The 19,798-nt window shown below is 37.7% G+C and overlaps 1 protein-coding gene across 1 annotated transcript in view; it reads left to right on the top strand.

The window, feature by feature from the left end:
- NCEH1 (neutral cholesterol ester hydrolase 1) overlaps positions 1-19,115 on the top strand; it is a 55,671-nt gene extending 36,556 nt beyond the window's left edge. The window contains exons 2-5 of the mRNA XM_003766031.4: positions 2,409-2,637; positions 7,188-7,257; positions 14,710-14,881; positions 17,716-19,115. Coding sequence (XP_003766079.1) covers positions 2,409-2,637; positions 7,188-7,257; positions 14,710-14,881; positions 17,716-18,333 — 1,089 coding nt within the window. The 3' untranslated portion in view covers positions 18,334-19,115. The remainder of the gene's footprint in view (positions 1-2,408; positions 2,638-7,187; positions 7,258-14,709; positions 14,882-17,715) is intronic.
- The last annotated feature ends 683 nt before the right edge of the window (positions 19,116-19,798 follow it).

Here is a 19,798-nt window from a genome sequence, read left to right as displayed (position 1 = left end):
CAGATCAATGATACTGAACCATGCTAAATTAGATAATTATTGTCTCTATCAATTCCACTGTCTTAGTCCCTTGTAAGAATCCTAACACTGAAGAGTAAAAAATCCCTTACCATTATTGACCGTTGGTGCTGTCACCTCGATTACAAGTCTCTACAGTTTATTGAAAAGAGATGAACAGACAAAACTGCCATGAATGATTGAGCCGCCTCAAGGAGCTCTCATATCTGTGATACCACATCATTGCCCTTTTTGCAAATGTTCGCTATGATAGTCATAAACAAAAAGGATTTCCTAATTAAACTTTTAAGTTTAAAGCTTTAAGCTTTTGCTTGTTTAGGCAAAGTTATTGCAGTTGAGCAATCATTTTTCTGACCAGAGACTTTTATTCCTTCTGTGGTTGATTTTTTAGTTCCTCTAATGTATTGGGATGACTATCTCAAAGTACCCAGTAACTTTCCTGATGACTCCTTACCCTTTCTCCTTCAAAGAACTGTGGCCCTTTTCTGATGAGCTTCTGCAACCATAGCCACTGCTTTCTCCATCAGAACCATAACACAATGATAGGGGCTGTCTGAGCTTCTTTCATGAGGCCATAATTTGGTTGCTGCTTCCCACTGTGATCTTTGAATCACTAGTTCCCAGTGTTCTCATGGTTACCAAATATCTTCCTTCACTGTAACCATCACATCCTCCTCCTCCACCACTATACAGATCTACCTCCTTGGTTTCCACATTTTTGTCTGTATAACCCCCTCTACTATTAGAACCAGCAACATCTCCATGGTTACCACTTTCTCCATTAGTTCCATTAGACCTGCCATCTCCACCTCCATAACTGCCTCGGCTCATACCACAGTAATCACCTCTTCCACTGGAGTTTCTATACAGTCAAAGTTTTCTCTGTCTCCTCCAAAGCTTCTTCTACAATCCACTTGTGAAATTGCTGGAGCCCCCTCCACAACCCCTTTGTGATCAGTGAACGGTATCTCTTGCTTTGAAAGGACCTCTTTACTTCACAATTATGCCCATCAATATAATAGTATACCATTTCTGAATAACAATTTTGCCAACAGACTCATGGTTAACAAAACTTACAAAAGCAAACTTCTTTCCAGTCTTCCAATTTTCCAACTTCTGTGGATTCAACTTTGTTATTCTATCTCCATCCCAGCCATGCTGGATTATTCTCCATCCTTCCTTCTTGTCCTGCTTCTTTCTGTCTGAATAATTTTGCTTAGATAGCCCCTAGACCACAGCTCCTCCCTCATCCCTCTCTGAAGTGGATTTCTTCCTTCAGAACCTACCTGAGATGCCACTGTGTCAGAAAACCTATCTGACCTCAAGTGAAGGGGATCGTTCCACAGCCCAATTCCAGTAGTAACTTGATCTTCTTGACCACTGTCCTTCTACCTTATAACTTTCTTTCTACAGGAAGCATTTCCAGTCCCTCTTAATTCCAGTGCTTTTGCTCTATTGGTTACTTCCTATTTATCTTGCATCTAGTTGGTTTGCACATGTTTGCTCATTGCTACCAATTAGATTGAGTTCTTTGAGACCAAGAACTGTCTTTGGCATTTTTTTTTTTTTTTTTTTTTTTTTTTTTTTTTTGTATCACCAATGCTTACACAGTGCTTGGCAGATAGTAGGTGCTTAATAATTGCTTAATGCCTGATTGACTGACCAGAGATGTTTTTTTTTTTTTTTGTTCCTTTTATGGTTGATTTTTAGACTTGCTCCAAAGAATTGGACTGACCTGTCTCAAAGTAGCCAGGGATTTCCCATGCATGTCTCCCATTTCCTCTCCCCACCTTTCTCCTTCTCCATTTAACTATCAGTTCTATGAGGGCAAAATTTTTCATTCAAAAAAATCTTTGTATTCCAAGTACTCAGCAAGCACCCAGCATAGCAGACAACTTGATGATGTTTGTTTGTTAATTTTTTGTTTATAAAAATTGCATTCCTGTGAAAGGTAGTATATAATTAGTGATTGACATCACAGTGTATGTGATTTGTGTATACCCTGTAGACACTGTCTAAAGACAATGGATAGAATGTGTTAAATTTAGAGTCAGGAAGAACTGAGTTCAAATGCTTCCTCATAAATTTATTTAGTTTTGTATTCATGGGCAAGTTGTTCAATTAGCTATCTTCAGTTTCATTGTTTCTGTCTGTAAAATAGGGATAAGTTCACCTAGTTCACAGAGTTATTGTGATGACCAAATGAAATGGCTTGTAAAGTGCTCTGCATACCTACAAATAAATGCCAGTTGTTTTTGTTTATTCCTCTTTGAATATCAGATCCGGCCCCATTTTCCCTTAGGTACTTGCTCAGTCAATTTTGACCAATGATGATGAGCTTCTGACAAGGTAGATATGAGCACTCCTTAATCTTCTGCCTTGCTTTTCAGAGTCAGCTGATCCAGTATGTGGGCCTCAGCCATCATCTCATCGCCCTGAATTTCATCATCGTTTCTTTCGGCAAGAAAAGTGCGTGGTCATCTCCCAACGTTCAGATCACCGATACCAATTTTGATGGTGTCGAAGTTAGAGTTTTTGAAGGTTTCCCAAAGGCCAAAGAACCACTGAAGAGTGGTATTGTTTACATCCATGGAGGAGGATGGGCCCTGGCAAGTGCAAGTAAGTTTTGGAAAAGCCCTAATGGCTTTGGATGGGTAGTGTTTTTCAGTTGTTTTTAAGGTTTTTTTTTTACGTCTTTACCTTGATTGAGCACAATAATTGTGAACCTGTTGATAGTACCTAAAAATCATTTCTCCCAAATAAAACCAATTAAAATAAACTAAATATCTAACAACCACATGCCCCCATACTCCCCTCCCAAAACCTTTCACTCCCCCCCTGAAACCTTTACCCTAAACCATGAGAATATCATTGTATAGGAGAAATACTCCTGGACTTGGACTCAGTGGGATTTGGCTCCTGGCTTTGCCACTAATTAATTGATACCATCTTGGATCATTTCTTTGGCTTTTCTGGATCTCAGTTTCCTCATCTGTAAAATGATTGAATTTAAGGTCCCTTCTAGTTCTCAATCGATGATTCATGCTTTTTTATATTTTTTTTTCCTTTTTGGTGAAGCAGTCAGGGTTAAACTATCATATAAGTAAGTGTCTGAGGTGAAATTTGAACTCAGATCCTCCTACTTCCAAGATCGGAGCTCTATCAACTGAGCCATCCAGCTTTTCCCAACCTTCCTTTTGGATGGCTTCTTGGGTCCCTTCCAACTCTAAATGTATTAGAATCCCAAACTCAGCCCAGTAGCCATAGGGGTAAAGAAGGGCTGCTAGGACATCCTTTTGCAGTGTGCCTCATGGGATTCCATCTGCTCCATGGATCTTATGATTGCTTCTTATCCCTGAGCCTCTATCTCATCTAAGCTCCAAATTAGTTTGAACTACCCTGAGGTCCCAATTATCACAGGTAAATTACTATAAGCATGTTAAAATGGTGATTGCATACTGGCAGACTAATTTTAAGCATCTCATTTTAAGCATACCTGTCCATTAAACAGCAAAAACCTGGAATAATTCCAGGCCAATTTGGGCTTCTGGCCACCTTTCATTCAGTATGGATTCTATAAATATTGTCTGAGTGCCTGTTCAGGGCAAAAGATTTGTCTTAGGGGCTTTGGCGGTACAGAGGGAGGGTTCCTGCTTACAGGGGCTCATGGCACTTTAGTAAAGGAGAAATCTAATCCTTATAAATGTAGGGCTGAAAGGAGGCCTTCAGGGATAGGATTTGAATGTAAGTCCTATGGTTTCAAGTCTCATACTCTGCTGTGAATCATTTCATCTCCTTGAAAGTTAGAAACCCATAGAAATTCACAAAGACAAGGTCTCTTCAGTGTCCTAAGCCCCGAATAGAGACTTTTAAAAATTTTATTTATTAGTTTTTGAGATTTACTTTTATAAGATTTTGATTTCCATTTTTTCCTCCCCTCCCTCCCTTCCTTCACCCTTCTCTAGGACAGCAACCTGATATAGATTATACATGTACAGTTATATTAAACATTTCCCCACATTAGTCACGTTGTGAAAGAAGAATGAGAATAAATGGAAAAAACTATGAGAAACTAAAAACAACAAAAAAAGTGAAAATGCTATGATTCTATCAGCATTCAGACTCCAATTCTTTCTTTGGATGTGGATCACATTTCCCATCATGAATCTTTTAGAATTGTCTCAGATCATTGTATTGCCGAGGAGAGCAAAGTCTATCGAAATTCATCATCCACACAATGTAGTTGTTACTGTGTACAGTGTTCTCTTGGTTCTGCTCTCTTCACTCAGCAACAGTTGATGTAGGTCTTTCCAGATTTTAAAAATAGAGACTTTTAAAATTCTTATCATCATCATCATCATCATCATCTTCCTGATGTTCAGATCTGACCACCTCATTTCCTTGCTTAAAATCTTGCAGGGGCTCCCCATTGCTCATAAAAGGAGATAGGGATAAGGTCTGGGCCTGTGATTTTATTGATATATGGAATTCTCAGGTGAGGAAAATCCCCTTACCAATACAGGTTGACATTTTTGTCCCATGGAATCTTAGACATTTGCCTAATGAGATTAGTTAAAGAACTTAACTTATGGTTACCAAGATAAGATATGTCAATTTTACTTCATGGCAAGTATCATGGAAACGCCTATGTACATAGTAGGTGCAAAGTCCATGTGAGTTCAGTGAGGGCTTTCCCTCCTTTCCATAAAACCACTCTGGCAGTCTCAGATATTGTTTTCAGGGAATACATTGTAAAAAGCACTCAATGTTACCTGGTAGAGATAGCAAGTTTGTACCCATTATTTTATTTGATTAGTTAGCTATCATGTAGCAGGAAGCAGAACTTTGTGGGAATGACACAGAGCAAGTAAGTTTTGAGGGAGAGGAATTGAGAGCAAAAGGTATTAGGGATGAGGACCATTTGGCCAGAGCAGGACCAGATATAACCTTGTGTTGGTGGGGATAAGGAAATCGATCACTCATCAAGCATTTGTTCAGAACTGGCTATGACTCATGAGGGAGAGAAGCATCTGTATCCAGAAAGGGGATTATAGAAACTGAATCACAACATAGTATTTTCCCCTCCTTTGTTGTTTACTTGTTTTTTTCCTCTTTTTTTCTTTTTGATCTGCTTTTTATCTTGTGCAGCATTATAACTGTGGAAATCTGTATTGAAAAATTGCTCATGTTTAACATACTTGCTGTGGGGGGAAGGGAGGGAAAAATTTTGGAGCCCAAAGTTTTGCAAGGGTGAATGTTGAAAACTATTTTTGCATCTATTTTGAAAATTAAAAGCTATTATTAAGAAAAAACAAACTGACTATGACAGACATCATTTGATGTTCTGGGAATAGAAGTACGAAGAATAAAACGATCCCAACTTGTAAGGAGTTTGCATTTTATTGGGCAAGATAATAAGTACCCACTTAAATAAATACAGAATCAATGAAAAATGAATCAAGGGGCAGCTAGGGGCTCAGTGGATAGAATACCAGCCCTGGATTCTGTAAGACCTGAATGGAAATCCAGCTTCAGATGCTTACTTGCTGTGTGACTTTGGGCGAGTCAATTAACTTTGATCGCCTTAAAAAAAAATGAGTCAATGTCAATATGTACAAAATAGTTCACCATAAAGTAGTATTGAAGGGGAGGATCAGGTAAGACTTCTTGCAAAAGATAATGCCCAAGCTACATCTTTACACAGGCCACAGGGCACATGGTGAGAGCCATATAAATGGGAGTGATGGCAAGGATGAAGATGTATAATAGACATGGTGGAAGCCAGTACAAAGACAGTAGCCAGAAAGTCTAACTGTGTGGGAAGTGGAACACAAAGACAGACTGTCAACCAACCCATCCATCCCCCAACCAAAAACAAACTACTTGGCTCTGACAAAGGCCAAATGTGTGAGGGACAGAGCTGGGAGTGGGATTGAGTGCAGCTCTGTAGCTGGATAAGCTGTTTTCCTCTCCTGACTTCCTCTTACTGAATTCTACTAAAAGAAGAACTGAATGAAAAGATGATTAGTTTTTAAAAAAAAAATAATGTTAGGTGGGCAGCTATTTGGTGTAATGGATAAAGCACCAGCCCTGAAGTCAAGAAGACCTGAGTTCAAATCTGACCTCAGACACTTAATATTTCCTAGCTGTGTGACCCTGGGCAAGTCACTTAGCCCCAACTGCCTCAGCAATAATAATAATAATAATAATAATAATAATGTTAGATAATTGAACAATTGCAAAGATTTAATATTGGCATATTGATTTTTAAATTCCAAGAAGATTGCCCTTAGTGAGATTGTATTGAGATGATAAAATACTCCTCTGTCAGTCATATAGGCCTAGTAATTATTGCAGCCCTCATACAATCCCCTCTAAGCTTTATAGGAGCCACTGTACTAATAGTCGTCTACGGACTCACCTCCTCAATACTATTTTGTCTGGCCAATACTAACTAGGAGCACATTCACAGCCTAACACTAATCCTAACTCGAGGGCTCCAAATAATTCTTCCACTAATATGCGCCTGATGATTATTAGCAAGCCTTGCTAACCTAGCCCAAGCCCCCTCTACAACCTTTTAGGAGAACTAATAGTAATTATAACTACATTTTCCTGATCTAATTTCTCACTCATCCTATTAGGTATCAACATAGTCATTACAGCCCTCTACTCACTCCACATACTAATTACCTCCGAATGAGGTAAATTTACCCACCACATATACCCCATCAAACCAACATTTACCTGAGAACACATGCTAATAGCCCTATACCTCCTTCCCCTACTAATTATTTCCATCTGCCCCAAATTCATTCTTGGCATTACATACTGCAAATATAGTTTAACAAAAACATTAGATTGTGAATCTGAAATTAGGAGTTTAAATCTCCTTATGTGCTCGAGAAAGTTACAAGAACTGCTAATTCTTGACCCCATGATTAAAACCCATGGCTTTCTCACTTTACAGGATAATAGTCACCCATTGATCTTAGGAACCAAAAATTTTGGTGCAATTCCAAATAAAAGTAATTGACTATTAAATTCTTCACTACTACTATCCATTATTATACTTATCCAATAGCAGTCCCAGAAGTATGTTTGCTAATAAGAGTAGTTGATGACTTAAAATATCATAGATCTTACTCCAATCATTCTGTTTCTTCCAGGAATTAGCTATTATGATGAACTCTGTTCAAAAATGGCAGAGGAACTGAATGCTGTCATTGTCTCAATTGAGTAAGTATTTCTCAAAGGATAAACCGGGTATTTTACAGCTGGGAGGATTCTCAGAGGCCATTCAGTCCAATCCTGCCCCATATCCGTGAATGTCAAGTCCTGAAATAAAGTCCTGAGTTGAGGAATGAAGCATCTTTAATTGAGATAATAGAATAGCAAACCTGCCATTCTGGGGGAGGTCCCAGAAGTACAAGGCACAATGGATCTAACTCCAAGATCCATGCAAAAACTTCTTATACCATCAGGAGAAGAGGAGGAGGCCATATGAAATAACATGTCCTGATCATGAGATCCCTGGGACCTTTGGCAATATGAGCAAAGCAATTCACTTCATTCTGGTCTTTTTGCTCTTCACACCATGAATCCTAATAGCAGGGGAAGGATGTTAGAAGCTGAGATCCAGCTTCCAGGTTGCCTTTACAAGATAAAATCTCTGTGTGGTGGGATTTAGAGTGAAGTTCAGCTCAACCCAATTAAGAGTAAATATCTTAAAGCAGTGGTCCTCAAACTTTTGTTCTCAATATCTTTATCCTATTAAAAATGATTGAGGATCTGTCCAAAGAGTTTTTGTTTATGGGGGTTATAGTTATAGATATTGATCACCTTAAAAATAAAAACCAATTATGAATTTGTAGATTCTCTGAAAGGAATATAAGGACATTATTGAAATTCTGACCTTACAAGTGTCATTTAAGGAAGTGAGAGTCCATATTGCATTTGATATTAATAACGTTCTGTCATTCTATTAGCAAGTATATTAACAATTTTTTTCATGAAGAAAAGGAGACTCAAAGGGAAGTGAAAGGTACCCCCACGGTCACACAATATGAGCAACAAATTGCATCTTCACATTTCTCTCCTAATCTTAGAGTTAGAGGTTGTCTAGTAGAGCCAGTTTATTTTACTTGTGAGGAAATGAAAACAAACAGAGGAAGAATCTGGAGCCACATTCTTAAGGATTTTAAATGCCAAATAGAGGACTTTGCATTTTAACCTAGTCCAGGGATTTAAAACCTATTTTATGTCCTGGATACTTTTAATCAATCAATCAATATTTACTGAGGGTCTGCCCTGTACCTGGCCCTGTGCTAAATGCTGGCAGTCTGGTGAAACCTTTAGACTCCTTAGAATGTTAATTTTTAAGTACATAAAATAAAATATATAGGATCACTAAGGAAACCAATTGAATTGAAATGCAGTTTGCAAAACAATACAATTGGGTCACAGACACTAGTTTAAAAATAACTAGTCTAAAGGCAAGGGGGAGCCTCCTTCAAAAATAGGAATAGTTCAATGTAAAATGACTGATCCTGGGATTTCAGGGGAGGATCCTGAAATTGTAGTCCTTTTGTTTGCATTTCATACTGCAAAATTCATCCAGTCCTATGTTGATTACTTTGAAATTCCTATGTAAATGGCCCAACCCAGAAGGGCAAGAAGACCCCTAGTTCTAGTTCATGATTCGGATTCAGATTATTTTTGCACAAGGTTATAGATAAAATGACGTCAAAGAAAACTTAAGAGTTTGTTCTTTTTTTTCTGAGGTCTTGTAATAATTGGAAAAAAAAAAAAAAAAAAAAAAAAAAAAGGAGATAGCCAAGCTCTGGGGATCTAGGGGGTTGTACTGGCCTTTTTTGAAAATGAGCCTTAGAGTCAAGAAAATCTCAGCTCTTTATTCTGTAGCTACAGTGGAGGCAGTGGTAGAGAAATTCTACTGCAGTGTTTTTATTTTCCTTTATCTCTGACATTTTATCTGTTTCTCAAGCTTTTTGTTTTTTCCCTTGCATAATCTGATGTCTAGTATCTTTAATTGCCCACCTCTCCCTGTCATGCTACATTTCACATCTATTATTGACCAATGGGTTGGACTGGTTTTTTTTAAGCACATAATTTGTGCATATTTCTTTCTTCTGATTTTTTTTTAAAGCAACATTTCTTTTCATTGTTCTTTCATCTAAAATTGTTGCATAGTATATATTGAAACAAAATTAATTTTTAGTTTTAAATTTTTTAATATTTTTATTCCATGTAAAACAATTTTTAACATTTTTAAAGATTTTTTGAGATCCAAAGTCTGTCTCTCCCTCCCTTTCCTCCCCATCTCATTGAGAAGGCAATTTGATATAGGTTATTCATGTGCAGTCATGCAAAACATATTTCCATGTTAGTCATGTTGTGAAAGAAAATACAAAAAAACCTTGAGAAAAATAAAGAAAAAGTATGCTTCAATAGACAATGAATTAATAGTTTTGAAAAGTATTGGACACAATCCCAGAATAATTTGAATCAAGAATTACTGCTCATTAATAAACACATCTGTTTTACTCATTAAGCCTTAGTTTGGTTATAATACAATTCAACTGAACAAATATTCTTTAAGCATCTCCTTCATCCAAGAGGAGAAAGAATTGTTTTAAAGCTTTAACTTGCAATCTGCATCCATGATGCAGATTGACTATGTGATCTCCAGACAAGTTCTTGATTTTCTAGATCCCAGTTTCTTAAACTCTGGTTTGCAACCTTATATGGGTCTTATAATTGAATGTGGGGATTGTGAAATTATGATTTATTTTCAGTAAATGCTTGATTTGTATATCTATTTTATACATCTGTATACCTAAGGTCATGTAAATATTTCTTGGACAAAAAGGAGTTCTAGGTAGAAAAAAGTTTAAGAAGTCCTGACCAGTCCAGTGGTTCTCAAAATTTTGGGTTTCAAGGCCCCTTTTATTCTCTTTAAAAAAAGTTATTAAAAACTCCAAAAGAGTCTTCCTCAAAGAACTTTTGTTGAAGTGGGTTATATGATATCTATTGATATTTGTGACATTAGAAATGAAAATATCTAAGTATTTATTAAAATAGGGTTTTTTGTTTGTTTGTTTGTTTTTTAACTTTGGGATTTTCTGAAAGGACCTGGGAGCCCTCTAGGAAACCACTATTTTTGACAACTCTATGGCTATGATTATGGAGAAGGTGCCAATATCAATGAAATCTTACTTCTAGCCACTATACTAGGTTCTTCACATAGAAAGAGGAAAAAAATAGGCCTGCCCTTGAGGAGCTTACATTTAACTGAGAAGTTCAAATAAGTAGTTAGTACAAATTAGTAAATATAGTATATAGATAGATAGTTAGGTAAAGTAACCCCAGGGATCAAATGGCATTGACAGCCTAGAGAATCAGGATAGAGTTTATGGGCAAAGTGGTACCTGAGGTATCACGTTTTTGGAGCTGGAAAGAACCCAACTATTAAAAAGCTATTAGGGTTTCTGTAAATCAGAGGTGAGAAGGCTATATCTTAGAAGTGGGGCAGCTGGCACTGTAGCTAGAGCTCTGGGCTTAGAGTCAGGAAGAGCTGAATTCAAATCCAGCCTTGGACACTATGTCACCTTGTTATGTCACCTTGGACACTACACTTAATCCTGTTTGCTTCTGTTTTCTTGTTTCTTATTTATTTATTTTGCTGGGGCGATTGGGGTTAAGTGACTTGCCCAGGGTCACCCAGCCAAAAAGTGTAATGTGTCTGAGGCCAGATTTGAACTTAGATCCTCCTGACTCCAGGACTGGAGCTCTGTCCACTGTTCCACCTAGCTGTCCCACTTTTCTTACTTTTAAAAACAGGAATTCTGGCACATCACCACCACCACCCTCCCTCTGCCAGGGTTTGTTGTAAAGATCAAATGAGATAATATTTATAAAGTGTTCTATAAACCATAAAGAAATACACACAGATACATTTCTCTATTTATATATATGAAGGAAGCCTCTAGGGTTTCTGTGAGTCAGAATGCTGTATAATTGCTAGCTATTATAATTATTGCGCTGGCTATCAGGCAAAGGCACAGACAGAAAATAAAATGTCCAGCAGATACTGGCAGGCCAGTTTACTTGGGACAGGGAGTGTATGATCTATGTGAAGGACAGTAGAAGGCAGACTGGTGGTCTGTAGACGCCTGGCTGAGGATTTTGCATTTGTTTTAGACATTATTTTACTTGTTTGGAAGGAAGCATGCCCAATAATTAAAGATAGGCAGCTGACTAGATCACAGGTGTTTCTCCCTTCTAGCAGTAGTTTTATTTTCAATTTTTATCAATAACTTGTATTTTTTTATTTTTATTTTCCCACCCTCTTGATTTCCAAATGAGTCCCTTCTTCATCCCATCCAGGGAGCCATCTAATCTCTGGATTCTTGGTGCCCATGTGACTGGACAAATCATTCCCCTTTTCTATCTCACTAGCCTCCTCCATAAAATGTGGGGAGCTAGACTAGCTGCCTGTTGGGTACTTTCCAGCTCCAAAAATGTGATCTCTTGTAACAGATAGTAGCTTTATTTCTAGGGAACAGTTTAGCAGAATACGCCTGACTGCTTGTCACTGCTGATCACAAAATAACTACCTTGACCTTTCTCTTTTGGTACTGTCTCCATGGTGTTTTTTCTTTGGACATCTCAGCCTTCAGGGCCTTCCCTACAGTGGTGGAAATGAGATTGCCTTATCTCTCCAGTCATTTCTGATGCTTTTGGAGACTTGGCTCACTTTAGTGCCTGGGAACTGAGAACTGTCTAGTTTCCAGTTACCATCTAATCAAAAGGATAAATGAATGGGCCTCTCTAAGAATTTGGGTCTTGAAAGGAACTATGGGAAGGGAAGGATGTGGATCTTTTACAGAGCCACAAGATCTTAGATTTCATAACTTTGCTGGTCTTTCTCAAGAAAATTGGATAAACATTTAATGGAATCTGAGAAAGTAAATGGCTCTTTCCTTTCTTCTCATTCCTCTGAAACCCATAATTCAAAATTACCGGACCTATTTCCAGAACATTTAATCTTAGGATTGGGTTTGGCTTTTCTGGAGAGAAGAGAAATGAGCTTAAGTCAGGAGATAAAAAGTCAGTGATAAATATTTTTGATCATCCAACATGATGACCTAACAAGCATTTCCTAAAAAATGACTTGGATAGTTATTTAGGTAGTTAAATATCAAATGGACAACTGAGAATTCACCAGTGAAGTGTTCTGTGCCTTCCAAAGGACTGGGGGCAAATCTAGTACATCATGTACAATTGTGCCACCCAGTGGCTTTGGTATATCATTTTCACACTTCCAGCTTCTTCAAATAGCTAGTGAGTGTGAATTGTGATAAAGGTTAAGTGGTCACTAAGAACAAAGAGAAGAAATTCAGGATATTTGAAAAACTTGCAGGGAGACAAGTCATTGCAAGCTTTCCTTTTGGACTTTCCCCAAAAAACATCTAGTTCAAAGGGGCCACATCCATGTTGTTTCCTTTATCCATGACTTTTAGCAAATGATTACTTGTTTTCTTTGATTGTGTTTGCACGTTGGCTCTAGGATTAGAGGATAATGTTTTTTTTTTGTTTTTTTTTTTTCATAATCATTGTGGAAATGACTGACCTGTTTTGGGATATATATCTCCGAGATGATGGTAACTAGAAAATCTCTGGGATTTTAGCCCTGTACCATGTACATGTACCATGAATGAGGATGTGTTTAGGGCGTAGGTTAGGAGTGGATTTGGTAGTCAGTCAACTCTTGGTATTTTTGTATCTATTTTTCTTTTTCATAAAAGTGTTATGAGACTTTCCAACCTAAAAATTCTTCTGATTTTAAGATTCAGATTTCCCACCATTTTTGCCCCAAAGTTTGTAGGGTTTTTTTTTTAGGTCAGTGAAAATTCATGGACATAGTGTTAATATCTTTGTCGGTATAATGAAGGGAGGGCATTTCATGATGTGGAAAATCCTTCCCAGCTCTGACATTCTAACAATATCTCCAAGGTAAAATGCTACTGGGATGTTAGTCTGCCTCTTAAATGAACTTGAAGTCTGATGCTCTTGTCCCACTTACTAGTATCACAAATGTGTCTTGTGCTTGTTGAACTGGTCTGACAAAGAAATTACTTATTTTTCTGGGTTAAGGATCAGGCTAGAACAGATCCACTTAGATAGACTAAAATACAATATTTTCAGTTAGAGGAAGTTATGAGAAATCACAATGGTAATTCTAGGTCATTAGACTTTTTAATGAAAAGAAATTGCTTCCAGTAGATCTACTAATGGCTAAATACAACACAGCATGATTCAATTATTTTCTTTGACAGTTTCAGGATGTGTGAAGTTTTTGGTCTGGATAAGAAATCTCCTAACCAAGAAATTCTCTAAATACTGGTTTCTGGAAATTAATTCCAAAAATGTGTTAAAGCATTCTTAAGGAATAATGGAAGTTTTCCTATCTATGTGACCTCTGGGCAACTCCCTTTTTGTGGGTCTCATTTTCCTTGTAAAATGGGGGTAAGTGGATGGATTAAATCAGGGCTTCTTAAACATTTTCCACTCATGAGCCTATTTTGCCTAAAAAATTTGTACACAATCCTGGAAGCATAAATATACAAAACAGGTATACAAATCAAACACTTACTGATAATAAATCACAAATTCATGACTTCATATTTAGCCATGAAATCCCATATGGGGTCATGACCCACAGTTTAAGAAGTTGGGGACTAAATGGCATCCAAAGTCCTTTCCAGTTCTAAATCTGTAATCCCAAAGTGCTGATGTACTGAAAAGAAAGTTTTATGACTTTATGCTTTTTGTCATAACTCCTTATTGTCATGGATTTAGAGAACATTTCCAAAATGAATTAGATTGGCCAGGGAATGGTTAAAGCAGGAGTTCTTCATATTTTTATTTTTTATTTTTGTATCATGTACCCTTTTTGCAGGCTGGTAAACTATGAATCTTTTCTCATAATAAGGCTTTTAAATGCATAACACAAAATCTAAAGAAGTACAACAATTTTATTAAAATGCTTATCAAAATATCTTTTTAAAGCCCAATAAATTCATGGATCCCATTTTAAGAACCTTTAACTTAAAAGCTTAATCTTTTCTTATGGTGTTTGGAAGTTACATAAAGAAAGACTTAAGAAATCTGTTTATCTATTTGTGGGGGCAGCAGTTAGAATCTTCAAATCATCCTAGAAAGGACTATACTAGTATAAGACAAGCAGTGTAACTTAATGATACAGGGCAAGCAAAAGTCTCTCAATAATTTCAATCAGGACTATAGGCTTTATAAGAAAGGCAGGGAACATATGCAGGCTGTCTGGTTTCCCACCACTGAAGGTAAAAGCAGGAAAATGGGATAAATTGGTCAGTGAGGTCCCATCTGGATGGACATGGTCCATGGAAGTTTTCAGATAGGAAAAGTTATGGCCATTTCTAGGAAAGTTCAGAGAAGTTGTGAATGTTTCTCCAAGAGAGGCAGCCTGTGATACATGAGAGACCTGACACCTCACCCCAACCCTCCCCAATAAATTTTCCCTTTAATTGGTTTCAAAATGAGCCTTCCCTGTCACCTCCTTGCACATCAATCACTTTCAGGAGCAGAGCTGCCATGATTTTTAAATATATAGATCTTTTATCTCCACAGATACAGGCTGGTCCCAAAGGTTCATTTTCCTGAGCAACTCTATGATCTAGATCGGGCTACCAAGTACTTCCTGCAACCTCAGATCCTAGAGAAGTATTCTGTGGACCCAGAGAGAATAGCCATTTCTGGAGACAGTGCTGGTGGAAATCTGGCTGCAGCTCTGGGTCAACAGGTAATGTGACATGGAGGGAACATGTGTTTTGTTTTGTTTTTTTAATTTTCTCTGTTGTTCCATTTTGTGGTTTCTATGGCAATAGCACTTTTCTTGGGAATTGGTGGGGATTGGAAGGATCTGTCCAAGGTACTGCCTCTGTGATCTAACATGGGAGAAATCTATTTCTGAGAAATCTCTTATGGGAGGCCCTATGGATCAAGCCCAGGAGCACAAACTCTATAGACAGATCCGGCCATGGATTTTTATTATTTTTGTTATCTTAGATAAGTATCCTATAGACCTTAATTTCCTTGTCAGGTGATATCTGAGGTCCTTTACAGTTTAAGCTGAATCACTAATATTTTCTCTATCACTTTTTTTTTAATTGCAGCAATAAGACTTAAGTGACTTGCCCAGGGTCATAGATATAGTATGTGCTTAAGTATGGATTTGAACTCAGGTCATCCTGATTCCAGAGCCAGTGCTCTGTTCACTGCCCAACCTGGCAGCCCGCTCTATCATTTTCTTAAGTCTAGATAATCAGCAAGGCAATAAATCAAACCTTGATTTGTAGCATTTGCCAATTTCTGAAGTGTGAATGCTTACACTGAAAATTTAACAAATGGCTCTCACCAGCCAATATGAGCCAAGGCCAGCACATTACTGCCTACCTGTAAGCCTTTTAATTAAAAAAAAAGCATAGCTCCAGGGTTGAAATGGAACTTCAGCTGCCACCTCTTCATTCCCTCCATTTTACAGAGGAGGAAAATTTAAATGTGTGTCCAAGGATTCTTGGTTAGTATTTGAAAAAGCATGATTTGAACTAGGGTCCTCTAACTCTGGGTCTGCATGTACATTGAATTGTGTGGAATAGTTTTTCTCTTTATTGCCTTTTCCTTCCTCTTCCTTTTTTTCCATGTTTAAGTACAGAGTTAGTAATTTTAAAAGTGAATGCGAATGGGATAAACTCTCCCATAAAACAGAAGCAGATAGTAGACTGGATTAAAAGCCAGAACACATTCAAAGCAGAGAAAATCATGCAAAGTAAAGGTAAAAGGCTGAAACAGAATCTGTTATGCTTCAGCTGAATAAAAAAAAGCAGGGGGTAGCGATCCTGATCTCAGATTAATTGAAAGCAAAAATAGATCTAATTAAAAGAAATAAGGAAGGAAACTACATCTTGCTAAAGAGTATCATGGCTGAAATAATATCAATACTAAACATATATGCACCAAGTGGTATAGCATCCAAATTCCTAAAGTTAGGAGAATTGCAAAAAGAAATAGACAACAGACCTATACTAATGGGAGGGCTTAGCCTCTCTCTACCAGAATTAGATAAGCAGAACCACAAAATAAGAAAGAAATTAAGGAGGTAAAAAGGATTTTAGAAAAATTAGGCCTTTCCCCCATGCTTCTGGAGGGTCAGGATGGAAAAAGAAGAAGGAGAAAGGCAGTTCAAGATAACCAGTCAATGCATCAATCATCAGTGATTACAATATTCTATTCCTATAGTCCCCCCATCTCTTCAAGGAAGGAGGGAGGAAGTCACCTTAGATCAGTCCTCCTTCCCATATTTTTCTGTTTTTCCCCTCCAGTATTAGAGCATGATTCTGTGTTGTGTTTCTGGAGGATGGGGCTGCTCACACTTGCTTTTAAATTGAGGAGACATGTTTTTTTCTGGCTGCTTCCTCACACATGCTACTTCCCAATTCCAGCCATGGAGGATTAGAAAACTAGGTCGTTGGGTCCTAAGTCCTCTGTAGAGGGTTAGGAGCAGGTATTGTGGAATTTTGTGTGTGTGTGTGTGTGAGTGTGTGTGTGTGTGTGTGTGGTTTAGTATATAGTGCCATTGGTCTATAAACATCTGGTAAATACTGTTGAGAAAGTACTTGAGATACAGTGGCCAAAGAGCTGGAATGCCCAGGTTCAAATGTTATCTCCTACACATAATCATCATCACAGTCAGTATTTTTATAGCAGTTTAGGGTTTGCAAAGTGTTTTATATATATTCTGTCTCTTTTGATCATCACAATAATCCTGTGTAGTAAGTATGATAATCTCCATTTTATAGATGAGGAAAATGAGAGTAGAGTGGGTTAATTGACTTGTATAGGATTATACAGCTAGTAAGAACTTGAGGCAGAATTTGAACCCAGTTCTTTCTGCTTCTATCCATTACACTGCCTAGCTGACTCATACTAATTATGTGACCCTGGGCCAGCCTTTTTAATTTCTCAGTGTCCTAGTCAACTCTCTAAGACTATAATTTACAGAGGTTTTTTTTTTTAATTTGATTCATTTTTAAAAATTTATTAGTTTTTGACATTTATTTTTAAGAGATTTTGATTTCCATTTTATTTTCTCCCTTCCTCCCTTTTCTCCATCCCCAAGAGAGCAAGAAATGTGATATAGGTTATATGTATGCAACCATGTTAAACATATTTCCACATTAGTTGTATTAAAGAAAAATCAGAATGAAAGGAAAAAACGAGAAAGAAAAACCAAAAAAGATACAAATAATCTGCTTCAATCTACATCCAGACTCCATAGTTCTTTCTTTGAATGTGGATCCCATTTTCCATCATGAGTCCTTTAGAACTGTCTTAAAATCATTCTATTGCTGTGAAGAGCAAAGTCTATCAAAATTGATCATCCGAATGTTGTTGCTATTGGTGTGAACAGAAAAGGTATTGACCTGCTTTGGTGGAATGAGTTTCCTATATCAATCTCTAACTGCTGTTAATTAACTTAACCCAGTTTTAGAATATTTTAAATTATTGTCAAGGTATGATGCATGTGAATGATGTCAGATAAGATACCATTCTGTTCTTCCCTTTCTTTCCCCATAGTTTTGCAAAGATGAATCCTTCAGGAATAAAATCAAGCTCCAAGCTTTGATCTACCCAGTTCTCCAAGCTCTGGACTTCAACACTCCATCCTACCAGCAAAATATGAACTCCCCAATCTTGCCTCGCCACGTCATGATCAGATACTGGATCGATTATTTAAAAGGGAACCAGGATTTTGTCCCGGCCATGGTGGTCAACAATCACACCTCCTTGGATGTGGAGCACGCTGCCACTCTCAGGTCCCGGCTCAACTGGCTTTCCCTCTTGCCCGCATCTATCACAAAAGATTACAAACCTGTCATGCAGACGGTGGGCAACACCCGGATTGTCCAAGAGCTCCCCCAGCTCCTGGATGTGCGCTCGGCGCCACTAATTGCTGACCAGGAGGTCCTTCAGAACCTGCCAAAGACTTATATCTTGACCTGTGAACATGATGTTCTCAGGGATGATGGCATTATGTACGTCAAGCGCTTGGAGAGTGCTGGTGTTGATGTGACCCATGACCACTTTGAGGATGCCTTCCATGGTTGCATGATTTTCACTTCATGGCCCACCAATTTCTCAGTGGGAATTCGGACTAGGGACAGCTACATCAAGTGGCTGAAGCAAAACCTTTGAAGAGAGAAGCATCCCAGAGAGGGCATGTGAACTCCTCTCAGTCAACTGTGATCACGAGGGATCACTGAGCACTTTCTGACTTCCTCCAGGTGACCGCCAGGCCATGGCGTGTCTTGCTTGGGAGAAGCCAAATGATGAATTCTGATGAACTTTACTAATCTCTCTTAGTAGAGATTTGAATCTCTTTCCCAAACTGGATTAACTGGCCTTCTGGTCCACCCAGATGGCTGCCAGGTTCCCAAACTACCAAAGGATTCTGGAAAAGCATAATCTTCCCCTGGAAGTGGCTCTCTATACCAGAAGCCCTTTTCTGGAGGAAAACTTGACAGTCCCCTCTAATGAATTTTATGTAAATCTGGTTCCCTTTTGCAAATAACTTATTTATAAATCAGTTGGTTACTTAAAGGCCTAAAATATACCCTTCTATCCTATTTCTACTCATTAAATGCCTTTGTTCCTCTTTTGCACAGATGGTCTTTCTGGTAGGGACATGGGCTTCATTCCTCCCAGTCTTTTGTAAAGGATGATAATCCACTAATCCTTTGGGATTATACTCTTTTCTTTAAAGTTCACTTCTAACCACAGCTATTAGAGAAAAAATTACTAATGCATTAGTATGATTTACACTGGATTTTGTACATAGTCAAAAGAGTTTTTGTTTTCATGTGACTAAATTAGAATACATGCCATGTCTGTGGGATGGGAGTGGAGAGGGATTTGGGGATAAATGTATGTCATTTGAGAATGAACTTTCTATAGATAATAAATGGAAAAGGCCCATCCAATTAAAGATTATTTTTAATATGTAAGTATAAATGATCTATAAGAAGATGTATACACATGTAATGTATAAGCAGGTAAGAGGACACATTTAATACCAGGTTACAGTTATGATAAAATTACTGAGAGCATTTATAATCTAATTTTGAAGCTTCTGAAGTCATCCATTTATAAATGACTGATTTCTTGATTGGGAACATTCTTATGTGTTAAATATTTGGTTGATTTTTCTTTTTTGGTGAATTTGTCATTCTTTAGGGTGATGTTGTACTGTCATTTTCATTTCACAGCCTCTTCTGGGTCATATTCTTGGGCCATAAATGCACACAACATGTTAGGAAATTGACCAGAGCAGATTCAAGTCCCGTGAGAAATTATCCTGGTGTTTTTAATGAATGTATACATGTGAGATTAAACAGTTACAGACCAGAGTTGCATAAACTTCAAATTTTTATCACTTGGTGATTTGGACTTATCCTGACATTGGTACCTGGAAGAATAAGATTGAATCTTCTGGGCAAAGAGGACTCGCTTTTTGTTGTTCATTTTCTCCCTCTTTAGTATTTTCCTTTGTCTCAGGAAGTATTTCTAAGCACAAGGGAGAACATTATGGAAAAGTTTCTTCAGCCCATGATGGACCATCTCAAACAGGTCATTCTCTCTAATGGAACTGTCTCCCAGGCTA

Source organism: Sarcophilus harrisii, chromosome 3 (genome assembly GCF_902635505.1).
Source record: "Sarcophilus harrisii chromosome 3, mSarHar1.11, whole genome shotgun sequence".
NCBI classification, from domain to species: domain Eukaryota; kingdom Metazoa; phylum Chordata; class Mammalia; order Dasyuromorphia; family Dasyuridae; genus Sarcophilus; species Sarcophilus harrisii.
This window is presented reverse-complemented; position numbering and strand designations above follow the sequence as displayed.